At 42.1% G+C, this 17,680-nt stretch overlaps 1 protein-coding gene across 2 annotated transcripts in view; it reads right to left on the reverse strand.

The window, feature by feature from the left end:
• Positions 1 to 1,240: 1,240 nt before the first annotated feature.
• The window catches only part of znf280d (zinc finger protein 280D), a 31,145-nt gene continuing 14,705 nt past the window's right edge, over positions 1,241 to 17,680 (reverse strand). For both annotated transcript variants that reach the window (XM_061756680.1, XM_061756684.1), the window contains exons 9-19: positions 16,103 to 16,260; positions 15,914 to 16,014; positions 15,689 to 15,835; positions 10,990 to 11,124; positions 10,692 to 10,909; positions 10,144 to 10,284; positions 9,993 to 10,061; positions 8,574 to 8,689; positions 8,471 to 8,492; positions 8,102 to 8,270; positions 1,241 to 4,273 (exon numbers count right to left, since the gene is read on the reverse strand). In XM_061756680.1, the coding sequence (XP_061612664.1) occupies positions 3,896 to 4,273; positions 8,102 to 8,270; positions 8,471 to 8,492; positions 8,574 to 8,689; positions 9,993 to 10,061; positions 10,144 to 10,284; positions 10,692 to 10,909; positions 10,990 to 11,124; positions 15,689 to 15,835; positions 15,914 to 16,014; positions 16,103 to 16,260 (1,654 nt within the window). In that variant the 3' untranslated portion in view covers positions 1,241 to 3,895. The remainder of the gene's footprint in view (positions 4,274 to 8,101; positions 8,271 to 8,470; positions 8,493 to 8,573; positions 8,690 to 9,992; positions 10,062 to 10,143; positions 10,285 to 10,691; positions 10,910 to 10,989; positions 11,125 to 15,688; positions 15,836 to 15,913; positions 16,015 to 16,102; positions 16,261 to 17,680) is intronic.

Consider the following 17,680-nt stretch of genomic DNA (forward strand, 5'->3'; position numbering starts at 1 on the left):
AACGGCTAACCTGTAGCCTTCATCAAGCTGCCAAGCAACGTTTACGTTCCCCAAACATGGCTAGACGCAGTGAATTTGCCATGTGGATCCCAGAAAGCTCATGCTTTTTTGCCTTTTCAGCAAAGTGTTTGAAATCCCTCATACCGATTCTTGTCCATGCGGAATCACATGCTGACGTGGGGAAACAAAACAGAGCATTCGTCTCGCTGCACGCCGCGAGCCAGGCCCTGTTGCTAAAGACCTCGTGTATTCGTGTCTTCTCTCCCTGGGTCTTTTGACTTCTGCTTCATTTTAATGTTCGGCTGGTCGGGTCCGCGTTCTTTAACGTCGAGCTTCTGCTGGAACGTTCTTCTCTCAAAAGGTGCTGCTCGAAGAGACGTCACTGAATTGCTCAAGGTTTCTGCCGCCATTTTTTTGTTTCAAACTGAAGGTAGACCGGAAATGACGTTTTGACACGAACCGTGATTGACAGGATGCAGCTGCAAGTCCGATGACACAATAAACAGGAAATTACGTCAGAAAACGAGACAAGCATTAAAGGAATCCTTTTTACTCTTCATTAGCTGTATACAATTTTTCATACTCAACTGAAACTACATATACATATTTGTAATATTTTTCTTAGAATATTTAATTTTATTTAACTTTTCTTATTCATGGTAGTGACCCTGCTGACCGGTAGGGCGGCGCCCCGACTGCCCTTATTGACCAGCTGCCACTTGAAATTGTTGCAAGAGCTTTCCATAGAGCCAGGTACCAAACGCACGGCCGCTGTCGAGTACAGGAGTACAATAATAAGCAATAGCCTTGGCTCCATCTTCGACTTATCGGTTGGTCCATGTTCCCAACTTCACTTATATACAAGCCAAAATGAGTTTCCTCTGCATGGTGTCTGGGCTCGGTCATCCTGGAGGGGATCAGAGTGAAGCCACTGCTCCTGCGCATCAAGACAAACCAGATGATGTGGCTCGGGCATCTGGCAGGGCGTCCTTCTGGTGAGGTGTTTCGGGCACGGCCCTCTGGGGGGAGGCCCAGGACAGGCTGGAGTTAGTGTCTCCTGGCCGCCCTGGGAACGCCTCTGGATCTCCCCCAGAAGAGCTGGATGAAGCGGCTGGGGAGAGAGGAAGTCAAGGGTACCGTGACCCAACCCTAGATAAGCGGAAGCGGAATGTATGGATGGAAATTTTTACCCTTAAGAGTGTTTTCAATTAGAGGTTATAAGCGACATTAAAAGGTGGACAACATTTTAAAATGATTTATCTTGGTCTAATTGTTTTACATCACAAAAACATGGCCTTTGAACAGGGGTGTGCGGACATTTCCACTGAATGTGGGGGTCCTACCAAAGAAATTACAAATGACAAAATGAGAATGTATGACTAAATTCTTCAATTACATTCCAAAAAGTCCAGTGAAGATCAAGATAAACAGCAGCCATGAAAAGCCTGAATTTACCCCATCTGTTTTTTTTGTTTTTATTTTATTTTATTTAAAAAAAAAACAAAAAAAAAAACAAATAATGTCATCTGGGAATAAATGTATAACATATCACAAGTGTAAACGGAAGCCTTTTTGTTCACAACATGATCTGGACTACTCCACACATATCACACCGCTTATAACCCTCAAGGTAAGAGAGAAAAAAAAAATTATAAATAAAAATACTAAAAATAGTAACCCTTTCTATGAGGATGTGCGCCAGGATTGTTCATTAAAATTAACACACATCTGGAGTTAAGATTTTTCAATATTTAAAATTTTGATTTTTTATTTTTTTTCCCCCAGAGGGTCGGAAAAGAACTACAACCAACCGTACAGATTCAACATCTGTGTAAATGTTTGGTTAAAAGACAAAACCTCTAATCTTCTGGCCAATGTGAATTTCTTGAGTAGATACAGTGCCACCAGAAAGTATTCAGACCCCTTCGCTTTTTCCACATTTTGCTATGTTACAGACTTATTCTAAAGCTATAGTTTTCTTTTCTTTATAAAATCTCATGACAGAGTAAAAACATTTACCTTGGCTTAATATTTTGTTGAAGCACATGTGGCAGCAATCACAGCTTCAAGTCTTCTTGGGTACGTCTGTACGAACTTTGGGACATTTTCTCCCATTCGTCTCCGCAGAGCCTCTCAAGGTAAGTGAGGTTGGATGGGAAGTGTCGGCGGGCAGCCATTTTTAGGGCTTTTCAGAGATGTTCGATTGGATTCAAGTCCGGACTCTGGCTGGGCCACTCGAGGACGTTTACAGGCTGCTCCTGAAGCTTCTCTTTTGTTATCTTGACTGTGTGCTTTGGGTCATGGTCGTGTTGGAAGGTGAATCGATGCCCTACTCTGAGTTCCAGAGTACTCTGGTGCAAGTTCTCTTGAAGAATTTCATCTTACCCTCCATGCAAACTAGTCACCCAGTTCCTGCAGCAGAACAACAGCATGATGCTGCTGCCACCACCACCATGCTTCACAGTAAGGATTGTGCTAGCCAGGTGATGAGCAGTGCTTCTGCTCCAGATATGACGCTTGCAATTCAGGCCAAAAAGTTCTAGTTTGGTTTCATCAGACCAGAGAATTTTGTTTCTGCAGGTCTGAGAATCCTTAAAGTGCCTTTTGGCAAACTCCAAGCGGGCTACCATGTGAGAAGTGGCTTCTGTCTGGCCACTCTACCATAAAGGCTTGATTTGTGGAGTGCATTAGCAATGGTTGACCTTCTGGATGGTTCTGGAAACACTGGAGCTCCGTCTTAGTGACAATAGGGTTCTTGTTCACCTCGATGACTCAGCTTGGTTGGACAGCCAGATCTAGGAAGGGTCCCGGTGGTTCTAAACCTCTTCCATTTCCGAATAATCGAGACCACAGTGCTTTTCGTGACCTTCAATGCTGCTGAAATTCTTTTGTATCCTTCCCCAGATTAGTGCCTTGACACAATCCTGTCTCAGAGGTCTGTAGACAATTCCTTAGACTCCATTGCTTGGTTTCTGCTCTGATATGCACTGCCAACTATGAGACCTTATATAGACAGGTGTGTGCCATTCCAAATGATGTTCAATCAACTGAATTTACCACAGGTGGCCTCCATTCAAGTTGTAGAAGCATCTCAAGGATAATCAGTGGAAATCAGACGCACCTGAGCTTAAGTTTGAGTGTCATAGCAAAGGGTGTGAATATTTATGTACCTACTGTGTTTGAATTGTTTACATTTTTTATAAATTTACACAACTGTCTAAAAATAGGTTTTTACTTTGTCATTATGGGATATTTGATGTGGATTTTTAAAGATAAAACTATACTCAACTCAGCTTTAGAGTAAGTCTGTAACAGCAAAATGTGGAAAACATGAAGGGGTGTGAATATTTTCTGGTGGGACCGTAGACAATCCTTGTATCAAGTCTCGTATATCCTGCCCTCGTGTGAATACTTTCTGGTGGCAATGTAGATTATCCTTGTATCCTTGTAAGTATTGTATATCATGCCCTCTTGTGGCCTGTTTAAAGACAGCCCTATTCATGCGTTTCAAGTCAAATGCCATTACGATAAAACCTTCGGCCCATATTTGTACACATCTAAAGTACTGTGATAAACACACGTTTACATATTAAATAAAACCGTTTCTGTACACAAAAAAAAAAAAAAAGCGTGCCGGACAGATGCCAATGGACCAAATGTATCGTGCGGCTCACCGGTGGGATCCAATGATTTTGTTTCAAAATTGAACAATAAGAGGTTAACAGCATCCAATATCATGATATAATATCTACAATGTGCCTTTGGCAGGAAGTTTTGAGTGATTCATGGTCAAGTCAATGGCAAAAACTGCCATTCTTCTGTGGGGAATGCTTAAAAGGTTTCAGAAATATAAAAAGAGTTTACGATTGGCATTGTTTGTTCCGCCATTTGCCGCTCAGTCCGTGTTGTGGGCTGGGGCGGGGTCACAGTCCTCCGTCATTTGTGAGTCTCCAACTAGCTTAACATGTTCAACGCCATCCGACGCGTGAGAAGGGGAGGAACCGGACTGTGTTGCGTTTTCTTCAGGAGAATCTTCAACCGCTGACTGTGCTGCGTTTTCTCCTGGAGAATCTTCAACCGCTGACCGTGTCACGTTTTCACCAGGAGAATCTTCAACTGCTGACTGTGTCGTGTTTTCTTCTGGAGAATCTTCAACAGTTGCCGGCAACACTGGTGCAGATTGTGGTTGTTCAACACTCACTTGAGGCAAATGTTCCATTTCTTCAATTTGCAAGGTTGTTTCCATCGGTGCTGATTTTAAAACTGTGCATGGCTGTGGAAAAAGAAAACGTGCAGCATTTCGTGTCATTATCAAAAAACAAACAAACAAAAAAACACAATTACAATACCAGTACTGATGTCATCACTTCTGTGTTTGCTTGAACTTGGAGGCTACATATTTATTTGTTTAACCTTTATTTATCCAGGTATAGCAATAGAGAACAGATTGTCATTTGCAATGCCGACATGGCATCGACAGAAGAATAAAACAAAGCCAAATTAAAGTAAAAACAAACTGTGAATAAAAGGTTCACAACCAGCTAAAAACAGGTGCAGCGATCATATTACATGACATTACTCTTTTCCTTTCACCTTGTCCCGTTATGGGTCGTCACAGCATGCCATCCTTTTCCATGCAAGCCTTTCTGCTGCATCCTCCTCTAACACCAACTACCTTCATGTCTTCCCTCACTACATCTATTTAACTTTTCTTGAACTTTCTTCCTCCAACTCTTGTCATCATCCTTCTATCTATGTACGAAGACTGCTTGTCTCCAAAAATGATGAGCTCATTTCTAATCCAATCCAACCTGCTCACCATATCCCTCTAACTTCTCAAACGATGGCATTGGAATGAATGAGTTGAGTTTTATTATGTGTTGCAGAGCAGAACATTGAAAAGACAATTGGCCAAGAACAGTGCAGAGTCTGGGAAACATCCATCCATCCATCTTCCGCTTATCCGAGGTTAGGTCACGGGAGTACTAGCTCAGACGTCCTTATCCCCAGTCACTTCATCCAGCTCTTCCGGGAGGATCCCGGGGCATTCCGTGGCCAGCCGGGAGACATAGTCCTCCAGTGTTTTCCTGGGTCGTCCCCGGGGTCTCGTGACCATAGGTGAGGGTAGGAACGTAGTTCGACGGGTAAATTGAGAGCTTCGCCTTTCGACTTAGCTCCTTCTTTACCACAACGGACCGCAGCAATGCAGACGCTGCACCGATCCACCTGTCAATCTCCCGTTCCATTCTTCCCTCACTCGTGAACACGTCCCTGAGATACTTAAACTCCTCCACTTGGGGTGGGATCTCATCCCCGAGCTGGAGAGGGAACGCCACCCTTTTCCGACTGAGGACCATGGTCTCAGATTTGGAGGTGCCGATTTTCATCCCAGCCGCTTCACACTCGGCTGCGAACCGCTCCAGTGAGAGTTGGCGATCACGGCTTGATGAAGCCAACAGAAACACATCATCTGCAAAAAGCAGAGATGCAATACTGAGGCCACCAAATCGGAACCCTCTAGCGCCTCGGCTGCGCCTTGAAATTCTGTCCATAAAAGTCATGAACAGAATTGGTGACAAAGGGCAACCTTGGCGGAGTCCAACCCTCACCGAAAACGAGTCCGACTTACTGCCAGCAATGCGGACCGAACTCCGACATTAGTCGTACAGGGACCGAACAGCCTGTATCAGGGGGTTCGGTACCCCATACTCCCAAAGCACCACCCCCACTGAGGGACATGGTCAAATGCCTTCTCCAAGTCCACAAAACTCCCACGAGGACCCTACTGAGGGTCTAGAACTGGTCCACTGTTCCACGGCCAGGACGAAACCACACTGCTATTCCTGAATCTGAGATTCGACTTCCCAACGTCCAAGACATGCAGCTGCAAGTCCGATGACACAACCACAAAGTCGATCATCGGACTGCGACCTCGGGTATACTGGTGTCAAGCAGGTCCGCAGGTCCCGAACGCCAAGTATGCGGGGGTCCACTGTTTAGACTAGTGGTGTTCAAACAAAAAATAATGCTTCACTCTCCAAGTACCACTATAAAGACCAACATTAAAATACAATAAAGTAGGAGTAAGCCTAAATTGTCTCATAGAAAACACAAAAAACAAGACAGGTTTTATTCCTAAAAAGTTGGATAATATTTACATAAAAGTATATTATTAAAGGGCGCCTGTAACATTATGCAAAGTTGATTATATATTAACATTGCACTAAAACATACCAAAAACTATAATAAATGTAGAACTTAAATGAAATTCAATTCAGCTGAACTATTCTTAACAAATCTACTGAGCCGGGGGGGGAAAAAAAAAAAAAAAGTTGAAGCCACTGTAACATTAGTCACAGTTTAAACATTTCGAATCCAGAGGAATGCCCCTTTGACTTGTTCAACTGATTTCCTTACCAGTGATAAGTTCCTGTCTACCCATTCTGCAACTTCCTCAAGCTCAGTATATCATTTCACGTGCAATACGTGGTCACTGTATTTAGAATCAATTTCATCCTTTTCAATGTGGGGCAGTTCTCATTTAATGCATCGATATTACAATTTGAAAAAGTCAAATTCATAATCCCGATTAGGGTTGGGAATCTCTGGCATCAGGCCGATACGATACATATCGAGATACACAGGTAGCGATTTGATGGAAAAAAACGATATCTTTACGGGCGGAATGATTCGATATGATTCAATTCAGTATGGGAGCGATAAGATTCTTGATTCAATTCGGTGCAGAAAAAATATGATAGTTCACATTTGCACATGTGCTCATCACAAAGAACCTTAACTTGTCTTAACCCAATTCTATAAAATGAAATTTGTCTAACCCTTTTTTCAAACATGTAGAGTATAAGACCACTTAACCCTGAGCATTGTTGCCTTATGACACTGTACAAAATAAATATTATATATACTTTTATTTCAAACAAATATTTAAATAGACCACAACAATATATTTAATTTGGAAGATTTTCTCTCCACAAACAATATTTAAAGAGACATGGGGTGGGTCTCGCACACCGTGCCCTTCAAGCTAGTACCACCACTGCACACACGCACTGCTCTTTGTTTTCTTTGGGTTTTTTTTTTGTCTGCTTGCTGACTGACTAGCTTAGTTCAACTGGCGATGGTTGCGTCAGTTTTGGGACATACCTGGCCGTGTGTCCTCTCGGAAGCATTCCTTTCCTGAGTTACAGCCCAAGGAAATTGCCGAGATGTACCTACATTTGCCATATTGTTTTCCAATCTGCGCCGCACATTTCGCCGCCGGCCCCGGTGTTGACGGGGGACTTGAGATAAGGTAGGTAACGTGACGTTACATTCAATGTTTACAACTCCTGGGGGAATGCTACTTTCCTACCACGAAAGTAGCTTAACTACTGAAAAGCTATCTGATGTTGAAATAATGACGCTACGGAGAAATTTAGTTAAATTAGTAGCGTCGCTAGTATCCAACACTGTTGTGTTTGGTTGTAAGCGTAACGTTACCTGCGGAGCACAGCACGAGACCTCTGGCGCTTGTTTTTTTCCTAGCCTCGCACTAACCGGTCCACAGCCCTACAACCGATGTAGCTAAGGATTCCTGGCGGATTTTGTATCGATAATGGAGTCTGGTACCGATATAGTCGTATCTCTCGCCTTTAAGGAAGGACATCCGGTCGCATCGGGTTATCGTTCCCAACCCTAGTCCCGATCACGTCTTATCCAACATTTCACAGATGTCATCTAGATACTTTACATTGGCACCAGGTGGCCTATAACAGCAGCTCACTAATATAGGTTTCAAGCGTGATAGATGTATCTATAACTAAAGAACTTAAATCGCAGCCGTTTTTTGCTGGAATATGATCCTGAAGTTGATGAGTATTTCTCCCAATACTTGTCTCCATCCCTTCTGAACAAATTGAACCTTGATTGCAACTTCTGAGTCACAGAAAAGCTGATACAGATGAGATTCTGATATAGCTAACAAATTAACATTGTTGATTCAACTAGATTATGTAAATCATGCAACCTTTCTTCGGCAGATTAACCGTATGTACTGCATTATGACTAGACTCCATAGCGAATGAAATAACATCGAGCATACCTTGGAAGAGTCAACAGATGTTTCTGTGTTGTTTTGGTGTGCTGTTGCAGGCGTTAGGAATATCAGTTTGTCGTGTCTCAGGATCGCCATTTCTCCCCTTTCCCGTGCCTCCTTCAGCTTGGGGAGTAGTTCCTTCCTTTTCATTCGTAAAGCATCACTCTGGTCCTGGCTGGATTCAGAAGACCGGATAATTGTATTCAATATTCAGATTTAAATTTAACAGTGCAATTAAAATGTAATGCGATGTTTTGGGGTATCCCTAAATTCAAAAGCAACTTCAGATTAGTGGATGGCCTTTACTCTTTAAGGTTTTGGTGTAAAGCGAATGCTCTATTTTAATATTGTATGTATGTCATGTTTTCTACTCACACTCCAGTTTCGGCTTTGACACCTGTTGGGTTGAAAACAGAGTACAAATTTAAGAGACGTGCAACAACACAAAACGGGACGTCATGGGCTTCAAAACTCATACCTTTCTCCTCAATGACTTTGCATACGTGATTTGGTCTGTCATTTATATGTTTGCTCATCACGTCACCACCCGACGCATCCACCAGGAGGTCACAGTTGAGACACACCAGCGTTAATCTACAGCAAACGTGTCAATTTATCAGACTTGAAACATCATCAGCGGTGACTTCAGAATAATATGTCAAGGAAAATTAAAAAGTAGTCCTCCAAATATTTATAGTAGCTGGTGAGTAACTTCTGATATAAAAAAGAGCATTAACGTCAAATAAAATTAAAATTAAATATATTTGGGAGCTGCGATTGGCTGGCGACCAGTTCAGAGTGTACCCCGCCACTCGCCCGAAGATGGCTGGGATAGGCTCCAGCACGCCCGCAACCCTTGTGAGGATAAAGCGGTACGGAAAATGGATGGGTGGATATATTTGGGAGTCCACACACACCTGCCATGATTTAAATTAAGTGTCCAGAAACCAACAACACATGTATTGGGTCCTACAGAAACATTATTTGCTTAATTCACTTTTACGACTGACAGACGAAGATGTTTGCTGAACAGACTTATTGATAGTTTGTGTGTGTGTTTTGTCTCCACCCCCCCCCAAGAAAAAAATTGTCATTTTGATTGGCCCGCAAAGGCTTTATGTGAAGCCATGTGACTTCCTTGTCCGGTCTGATTGGCGAATTGAAGTCAAATGACACGAGTGATCACACTGGATTGGTGCAATGGCGCCGTATGCCCAAGTCGACGATGAAGTCTAAAAATAGATGGGCTTTACACGATCAGGATTTTTGGGGGCCCGCTCGCTGATCAGCAAGTCTTAAAAAACGATAACCAATCATCGATCTGATCACAAGATGGAGCAATGTGTTTACATGAGTTGTTCATTAATTTTATATACTTATGTACTGTATACTGAGTAGCTTCAAAATGATTCTCTAGCATTTTAGGTTGGGTCAAATCAACATTACAACATGACAGAAATAATGGCCGCTAACTTACTGTAATGAAATGACTAACAAATAATGTTATTGACATGCTTACTATAACTTTCTCACGCAAAGAACTGTGTCATCTCTTTTCAAAATCACAACACAGATTTTTTAATAACTACCGCAACACATATTCTGTTTATACCATATATACACATACTGTGTTCAAGTGTGAGGTGCTTAAAAACATGTCATACTCCCAACCTGTTAGTATTTCTGTATGGTCACGATTAGTCATTACAGTGGTTTAGAAACCTGAATTTCACCGACAAGTTCTTCAACACCTACCTGTTGAAAACTGTACTTGACCTGTATATATTGTCGGTGGCAGTAAAAGGTTGGATTCCAGTTGACAACAATAAACGTCCATGGCAATGAATGAGGTCATAAGAAAGCAATAAACAGCATCAACTCAACTCAAGAAACCTACTTCATTGCAGACGAATGTTTCCTCTGATCCGCTTTGGAAAATCTGCTCTTGTTGACCGTGCTATGAAATCTGAACGAAGGGCAAAGAACACTTTAAATAACACACACATGCTGAAACAAGGGGCCTCCCAAAATGATTTAAAACAACTGACCTTATCATGTGGTTTCCAATGGCAACTTTGCAACTTGTCCGATAATTGCACGCGCCACAAACGGAGGATACCAGGAAGTGGGAAAAGAAGTCATCGATTTTGGTGTTGCACTCAATGCAAGTGTAGCAACCTCCATTCACACTGAAATTTGGAAATGGGCACACAGTCAACAAAGAGTAGAACAGCCTGTCCTATCCTACCATTCTTTCTAGAAATCTCTAAGAATTTGTGCTATATGACGGAACCCAGCATGTCGTCTTTGACGACTGAGTCCAATCACTCCAAATCACAGTCATTTGTTCACAAACTCAACTGTCCTATTCTTTTTAGTCAGTTTACTGAGTGTCTGAAAAAAATAAACACAAAATGAGATACTGTGTGTATCTTAGGGTTCCAATAATGTCTATTAATCTGCTTTCAGTCTGTCATGAATACCGGCAGCTCCATATCAGTTATTCCTGAATAACGGCCTCTGGGGGATTGAATGTTCTCAGCTGCGTGTTGGTGGATTTATGAGTCTGGCTAAGCGAATATTTGAGGTAACAAACCTTATGCTTTTGAGTGACAGGTTGCAATTGGTAGTAGAATGGCCTTTCTTCTTCGGAGTTATCTTGGCCTTTCCTGCTTCAGAGGTGTTTCTTTTGGATTTGGCCCAACCGGTGGTTGCACTGTTGCTTAGCGTTTCAGGAGTGAAAATTATAGCAGATCGATCCACCGAACCCGAAGTGGCGACCATCTTGCCACTGAGCGAGGCTCGAATGGTAACCTGGAGAAGTGGAAGAGTACATGAATGTGAGCGTGGCACTTCATAAGACAAGGAAGCATTGGGGACGACATGAGTCACACCTTTGTCCCCGCAGGCAGGCCCTCCAGAACTGAAGGCTTTCTGAAAGTCTTGTGGACTTGAGTCCTGTGGTCAATTCTGTCTTTGAAGGTGAGGAAATTCAGTCGACATTTCCCACAGCGATGGATGCCTTTTTTCTGAAACACAAAACAGATTGTACGTGATGTAAAACACTGCATAGTGTTGGTCGAGTTTCTTCCAAAACGTTTTATTAAGTTACCGTATATAATACAGACACGCAAACACCAAAGGCATGAAAAAGGTGACAAAAAACATTGTAGGTGGGATATGGGGGGATTCCCCGGGACCCCACAGAAATCGTTTTTGGATTTTAACAAATTAAGCAATCTCGCTAAAGAATATAATAAGGCAAAACAAATTTTCTTCATGCAGAAAAACATTTATTTAGAGCGCTCAAGTACATGTTGCTGTACAAATTTAAGATTAAAATTAAATTTGCCTCATTTCTTTGCTTTTTTTTGTCCTGGCCTCCAACTTGAGCCAGGCCCATCTCCACCTGCACCTGATGCCTGCTTCAAGCTGTGCCACATGAATAGCATCTTCCTCTTTAAGCACTCTTATTCTGGAAAAGAATTTACTTAAATCATTGTCTGTTTCACTTCATTTTTCACTATTACCAACTTCAAAGGCTAAGCCCAAATGCATCCTCCAGGAAAATAGTAAATACCGTAGTTTCTCATGTATAATGCGCATTTCCTCCCCCCAAAAATTGTCCAAAGTCAATAGTGCACATTATACATGGGTATAGGGGAACATGAATTCCCCCCCCCCCCCCCCATTTTATAAATGTATGCCGCCATCTAGAGGTTATGAAAAAGCTGTACACTTTCATTTCAAAATACCACCACCCCCTAGAGGTTATGAGAAAGGTGTAGACTTTCATTCTCACATGCCACCCAGGGGTGGAGCCAGACGGGAGGCCGGGGTAGCACTGGAACCCCCTGAAAATCTGACTAGACCCCCCCCCCCCCCCCAGATCATTGACATGTCACGGCATTGCACGTCTTGTCGAAAGGAGCCGTTTGCATTTTGAAATCAGTGACGTCTTTTGACTCCTAATTCTCTCCTGTACAGTAGTTGCCGCTATGTACCACAAAGAGTTGTTGTAATGCACATTTATTAGGAAATGAAGAATTGCCCCAGAGCCAATCGACGTCACAACCTCATCCTAAAGTAAGTTTTACGGTGGTGTCCTAATGGGTCACTGTTGTGTTCAGATAGATTGTTTTGCTAGCAGCCATGGGTATCAAGCTAAAGTTAACATGAAGTTACATCTCATGGCGGTAAAAACGAAAACTAATCACCCAGCAGAATGCAGTGTTTCAATAAGCAGCCACTGCAGTGTGCCAGTCTCTCTCGTACACACAATCACATGGTCAAGTTACATCTCATGGCGTCTACGCATGACCAGTGTCAGCTTCCGACAGCCACTCCACATGAACGTGTACATTTAATTCGGGTTGCTGCCTATATTGACATGTTTCTCCAATGATTTGAGAGGAATGAAAGTAGAAGACAATCGGCCAGCTAGCTCTTTTATGCTCTGTTGGATTCAATGAAATAGAACGTGAAGGAGGCTGGGGGATTACCCTTCACGGTTTGCCCTTTGTTATGTCTCTAAACTGTTGGTATATACTGATATGTTTGTTTAAAAGCTTTAAAACTGACACCACTACAGTGTCAAAAGTATTGCGGTTGCATTTTTTTCCCCTCTTTTATGAAGCATCTTATTTCATGCATAATGTACTGCACAACAGGTTAGCGAAAAACACTTAAGACAAACTAGTGGAGTGCTTTCAAAGAAAACTTCAGCAGGAGTTGAGGACATCACAAGTGCTGTTAATGACCGTCACAAGTGTAACTTGTTTAAAAAGCATAAATACTGTAATTCAAGTGAATTCTGCCTTTATATTTCAGAGTTTGATTTCTGAAATTTCACCAGTATCACCAGTTTAGCTTGTTTAAAATGGGTATAGCCTACCTGTAATTCAAGTGAATTCCGCCTTTTTATTCAAGTATTTTGTCTGTTTTGTTTTATTGTTTGATTCAAGAGGTCTGCCTTTTTCAACTACAACCCCAATTCCAATGAAGTTGGGACGTTGTGTGAAACAAATATAAACAGAATACAATGATTTGCAAATCATGATCAACCTATATTTAATTGAATATACTACAAAGACAAGCGATTTAATGTTCAAACTGATAAACGTTACTGTTTTTAGCAAATAATCATGAACTTAGAATTTTATGGCTGCAACATGTTGCAAAAAAGCTGGGACAGGGTCATGTTTACCGCTGTGTTACATCACCTTTTCTTTGAACAACATTCAATAAACGTTTGGGAACTGCGGACACTAATTGTTGAAGCTTTGTAGGTGGAATTCTTTCCCATTCTTGCTCGATGTACAGCTTCAGCTGTTCAACAGTCCGGGGTCTCCGTTGCCGTATTTTACGCTTCATAATGCGCCACACATTTTCAATGGGAGACAGGTCTGGACTGCAGGCAGGCCAGTCGAGTACCCGCACTCTTTTACTACGAAGCCACGCTGTCGTAACACGTGCAGAATGTGGTTTGGCATTGTCTTGCTGAAATAAGCAGGGGCGTCCCTGTAAAAGACGTTGCTTGGATGGTACCATATGTTTCTCCAAAACCTGTATGTACCTTTCAGCATTAATGGTGCCTTCACAGAAGTGTAAGTTACCCAAACCTTTGGCACTAACACAGCCCCATGCCATCACAGATGCTGGCTTTTGAACTTTGCGTCCATAACAGTCCGGATGGTTCTTTTCTTCTTTGGCCCAGAGGACACGACGTCCACAATTTGAAATGTGGACTCGTCGGACCACAGAACACTTTTCCACTTTGCATCGGTCCATCTTAGATGAGCTCGGGTCCAGAGAAGCCGGCGGTGTTTCTGGGTGTTGTTGATAAATGGCTTTGGCTTTGCATAGTAGAGTTTCAAGTTGCACTTCCGGATGTAGCGCCGAACTGTATTTACTGATATTGGTTTTCTGAAGTGTTCCTGAGCCCATGTGCTGATATCCTTTACACATTGATGTCGGTTTTTGATGCAGTGCCGCCTGAGGGATCGAAGGTCACGGGCATTCAATGTTGGTTTTCGGCCTTGCCGCTTCCATGCGGTGATTTCTCCAGATTCTCTGAACCTTTTGATGATATTATGGACCGTAGATGATGAAATCCCTAAATTCCTTGCAATTGTACATTGAGGAACATTGCCCTTAAACAAATACTACAATACATGAAAGCTGTATTTTTTGTTCGTCTAAATGTAAACAAGAGTAGCGCACCGTTGCCTTCATGGTAACAACGACCTTCCCAACATGGTTGTCACGTAGGCACGACGATCATCCGGGCTGGCTTATCTCATGCTAATACCTATGCCCAAGAAGCCCAAGAGGTCATGTGACTTTCTTGTGTCGTTTGATTGGTGAACTAGACTTAAACGTCCCGAGTGCACACAGCGTCCAAAGCGGAAGTCGAAGTCTCGCGCACAAAATATTTGACAAATAAGCAATAATTGATAAATAAAAGTAGTGAGCAACATTTAGATCATTGTAACGGAGTAAAAGTACCGTTACTTCTTAACAGCAGAAGTAGCAGAAGCGTTTATTTCAGGTCTCATCAACTCCTGTGACTTATCCAAAGCATGTCCTGAGCGCACAGGCGGAACCCCAGGCCAATGCGCTCGCATATTAGTCCGCCGCGGAGTAATATTCACAATTACATCTGTGTGTGGATGGTGGATTTTTGGAATGGAGCTAGCTGCCAGCGTTCAAGGAATATAAAACAGCCTCTGACGTCAGCAACTGTTCTTTTACACGCTTGTTAAAACGAACTCTAGTCCAATTGGTAAGTAGCTCATCTGTTAGTGAGAGCTCTTCAGGTGAGCCACAGGAAATTATCCCAATAAGTTCACTGAACTGGTCCGAAAATTTCTCATTTATTATGAATATTAATAGCTTTGTGGTCAACACACATTTCACACTGCGCAAGTAAATCTGTAAATTGAAACAAGATTATAATTTTAGTGAGAAAGTTGTCCCTGCCCAATCGGAAATCGGGGCTGTTCAAGTAATTTTCAGATATTGGGTGAAAATTAAGATTTTTTTTTTTTTTTAATTTCCTAACTCTTAAAGGTCACAAAGTGACAAAATAACCCTGAGTTACGTGCGTCCTTGTTAGATGATCATGGATCATGGGCAAGGCAAGTTCTGTCTCGCAGGTTTTGTATCGCAAACGTCTTTGGTATTTTTGGTGTAAAACTCAAACTTTCGGACTCCATTGCTAACACCAGTTAGCCGCAGTTCTTCCGGCTACGTCACAGTCTTACCCGGATTACCACTATTGTGCATGTGAATCACAGCCAGAAAGCAGGCAGCAGCAAGCAGAGGAAAACAAAACATAAAAAAAATAAAATAAACGGTGACGTTGATTATTTAATTAAACGTTGAAAATCAATCGTGACTCGTCGACTAATCTTGGCAGCCCTACTGTACACATGCCTTCTTCGGTGGTGTGCAGTGAGATTATTCAAATGTAAAATATATCCCTTGGTTCAACAAAGGTTGGGAAACACTGCGCCTCAACTAGTTTAGTAGGTCACTTTCTGAAATGCTGTGTTGCTTTATTAAAAGGATCGTTTGAAGCTAGCGTCTTACCTGATGTTTCATGAAGTGTTGCATGTACCTTTGACTATTTCTCAGAATCCTGAGACAAAAAGGACACAGCAGGTCTTTCGTGTTTACATGGACACTTCGGAAATGTGTCTCTACGTCTGAGAAAAAGGAGGATCTATAATTGCAGACCTGTGTGGGGGAGAATGACATGAGTTAATCTGGATCATAATGTGTATATGGTTTGTGACATGTTCACAAGCAGCAGACCTGACAGACGTAGGGCATCTCCCCGGGCTTATGGTTGTCTTTCATGTGCTCCAGGAGCACTTGCTCTGACTCAAACGCTAGCTCACATATCTTGCAATTCGCTAAAAGTAGGAAATAAAAGTACAAATGGTCACTCAAGGAGATGCACAGAACTGGAACGTGAGCTGATGAGGTCTTGATGTGACATACTGGAGGATTCGATGGGGCTGTGAGCGCTCTCAATGTGGCACTGCAGCTGGAATGGAGTCATGTACATGCGGTAGCAATGCTGGCAAGTTGTGTGGCTCTCTAAGCTCTCATTGTTCTGCTTCTCCAGCTCCAGGTGGTGTTTCACGTGGTTCATGAACCTAGAGCAGAGTGACAAACACATTGGTCACCTCAACGCCCATGAGTGATGGAATTACTTGACCCTGCAGAGTTGCAACAGAATCAAGTCTTCTCATTCATTTCCAACGTTCATATGAGGGGCTTGGATAGATTATTAAATCCAGAGATATCTGATGGTAAAATTAGTTTGGCTATTAATATCGTCACTCGTGTGAGTACTAGACTGGCCTGCCAGCAGTCCAGACCTGTCTCCCATTGAAACAGTGTGGCGCATTATGAAGCAGAAAATATGACAACAGAGACCTCAGACTGTTCAGCAACTGAAGTTGTAGATCAAGCAAGAATGGGAAATAATTCCAACTACAAATCTTTAACAAGTTGTCTCCTCAGGTCGCAAACGCGTACCGAGTGTTGTTAAAAGGAAAGCTGCTGTAACATACCCCTGTCCCAGCATTTTTGGACTGTGTTGCAGGCATCGCATTCAAAATGAGTGAATATTTGCACAAAAGAAAAAAAGGTTTATCAGTTTGAACATTAAATACCTTGTCTTTGTACTGTATTCAATTGAATATAGGTTGAAAAGGATTTGCAAATCATGGTCTTCCTTGTTTTACACAACATCCGAACCTCATTGGAATTGGGCATGTCGTTACGACAAATTCAACTTGTATCTCAAGGCACCACTTCATCTCCAATTTTTGGGGGGATAGAAATATAAACTTCAGAAGCATAGTTTTCAATTGAGAGTGACTTAGTAGTTTAGTACACTATGCTGTATCTGATTGAGAAAACGTCACAAATCTTGATTTCCATTGTGCAGCAGATTTCATTGATACATTTTTCTACAGTTTTAAGACTAGCTTTTGAGTATTTGCAAACCCAAGATGATGTGATCAATGGTATCCTTATGCAATTAGTAAAAGGTGCAGGTCCCAAAGATTTACAAAAGATAAATGAAGTACTCTTCATCCACCTCACTTTATATGCTTTTATATAATGGTCCTTTTAATTACACCAAGTTGTGTTCTGCCTAACGATGCAGCAGCAATAAACGCATGCACGGCTATGTGCCACTACTGACCCATTTTTTTAGGCTTTTCTTTCTGCTACCTCAACTTCCCCAATAGAATCTCTTATGCGGGTGACTTTTGACCTCTACAGTGAGAGGGCAATTGAGGTATAGATGTGCTTTCCCATTAAAACTGGCTTACAGACACTTTTTAAAAACAATTTCTTTTTAGCATTTCTACCACAGTTAATCAAAGCAATGCTTCATACACCACCTAAACTAGCACTCATTTTTCATCTTTCGGCCCACGAGGGTAAAAAGTCATCCATCTAAGATGGTCAGTGTGTCTTTATTGGCACTGACATTTTTACAGCCAAATTGACATTACACCATTACATAATGCCACACATAACTGTGTGGCATTATGTACA

Source organism: Phyllopteryx taeniolatus, chromosome 2, assembly GCF_024500385.1.
Source record: "Phyllopteryx taeniolatus isolate TA_2022b chromosome 2, UOR_Ptae_1.2, whole genome shotgun sequence".
In the NCBI taxonomy this organism is placed as follows: Eukaryota; Metazoa; Chordata; class Actinopteri; order Syngnathiformes; family Syngnathidae; genus Phyllopteryx; species Phyllopteryx taeniolatus.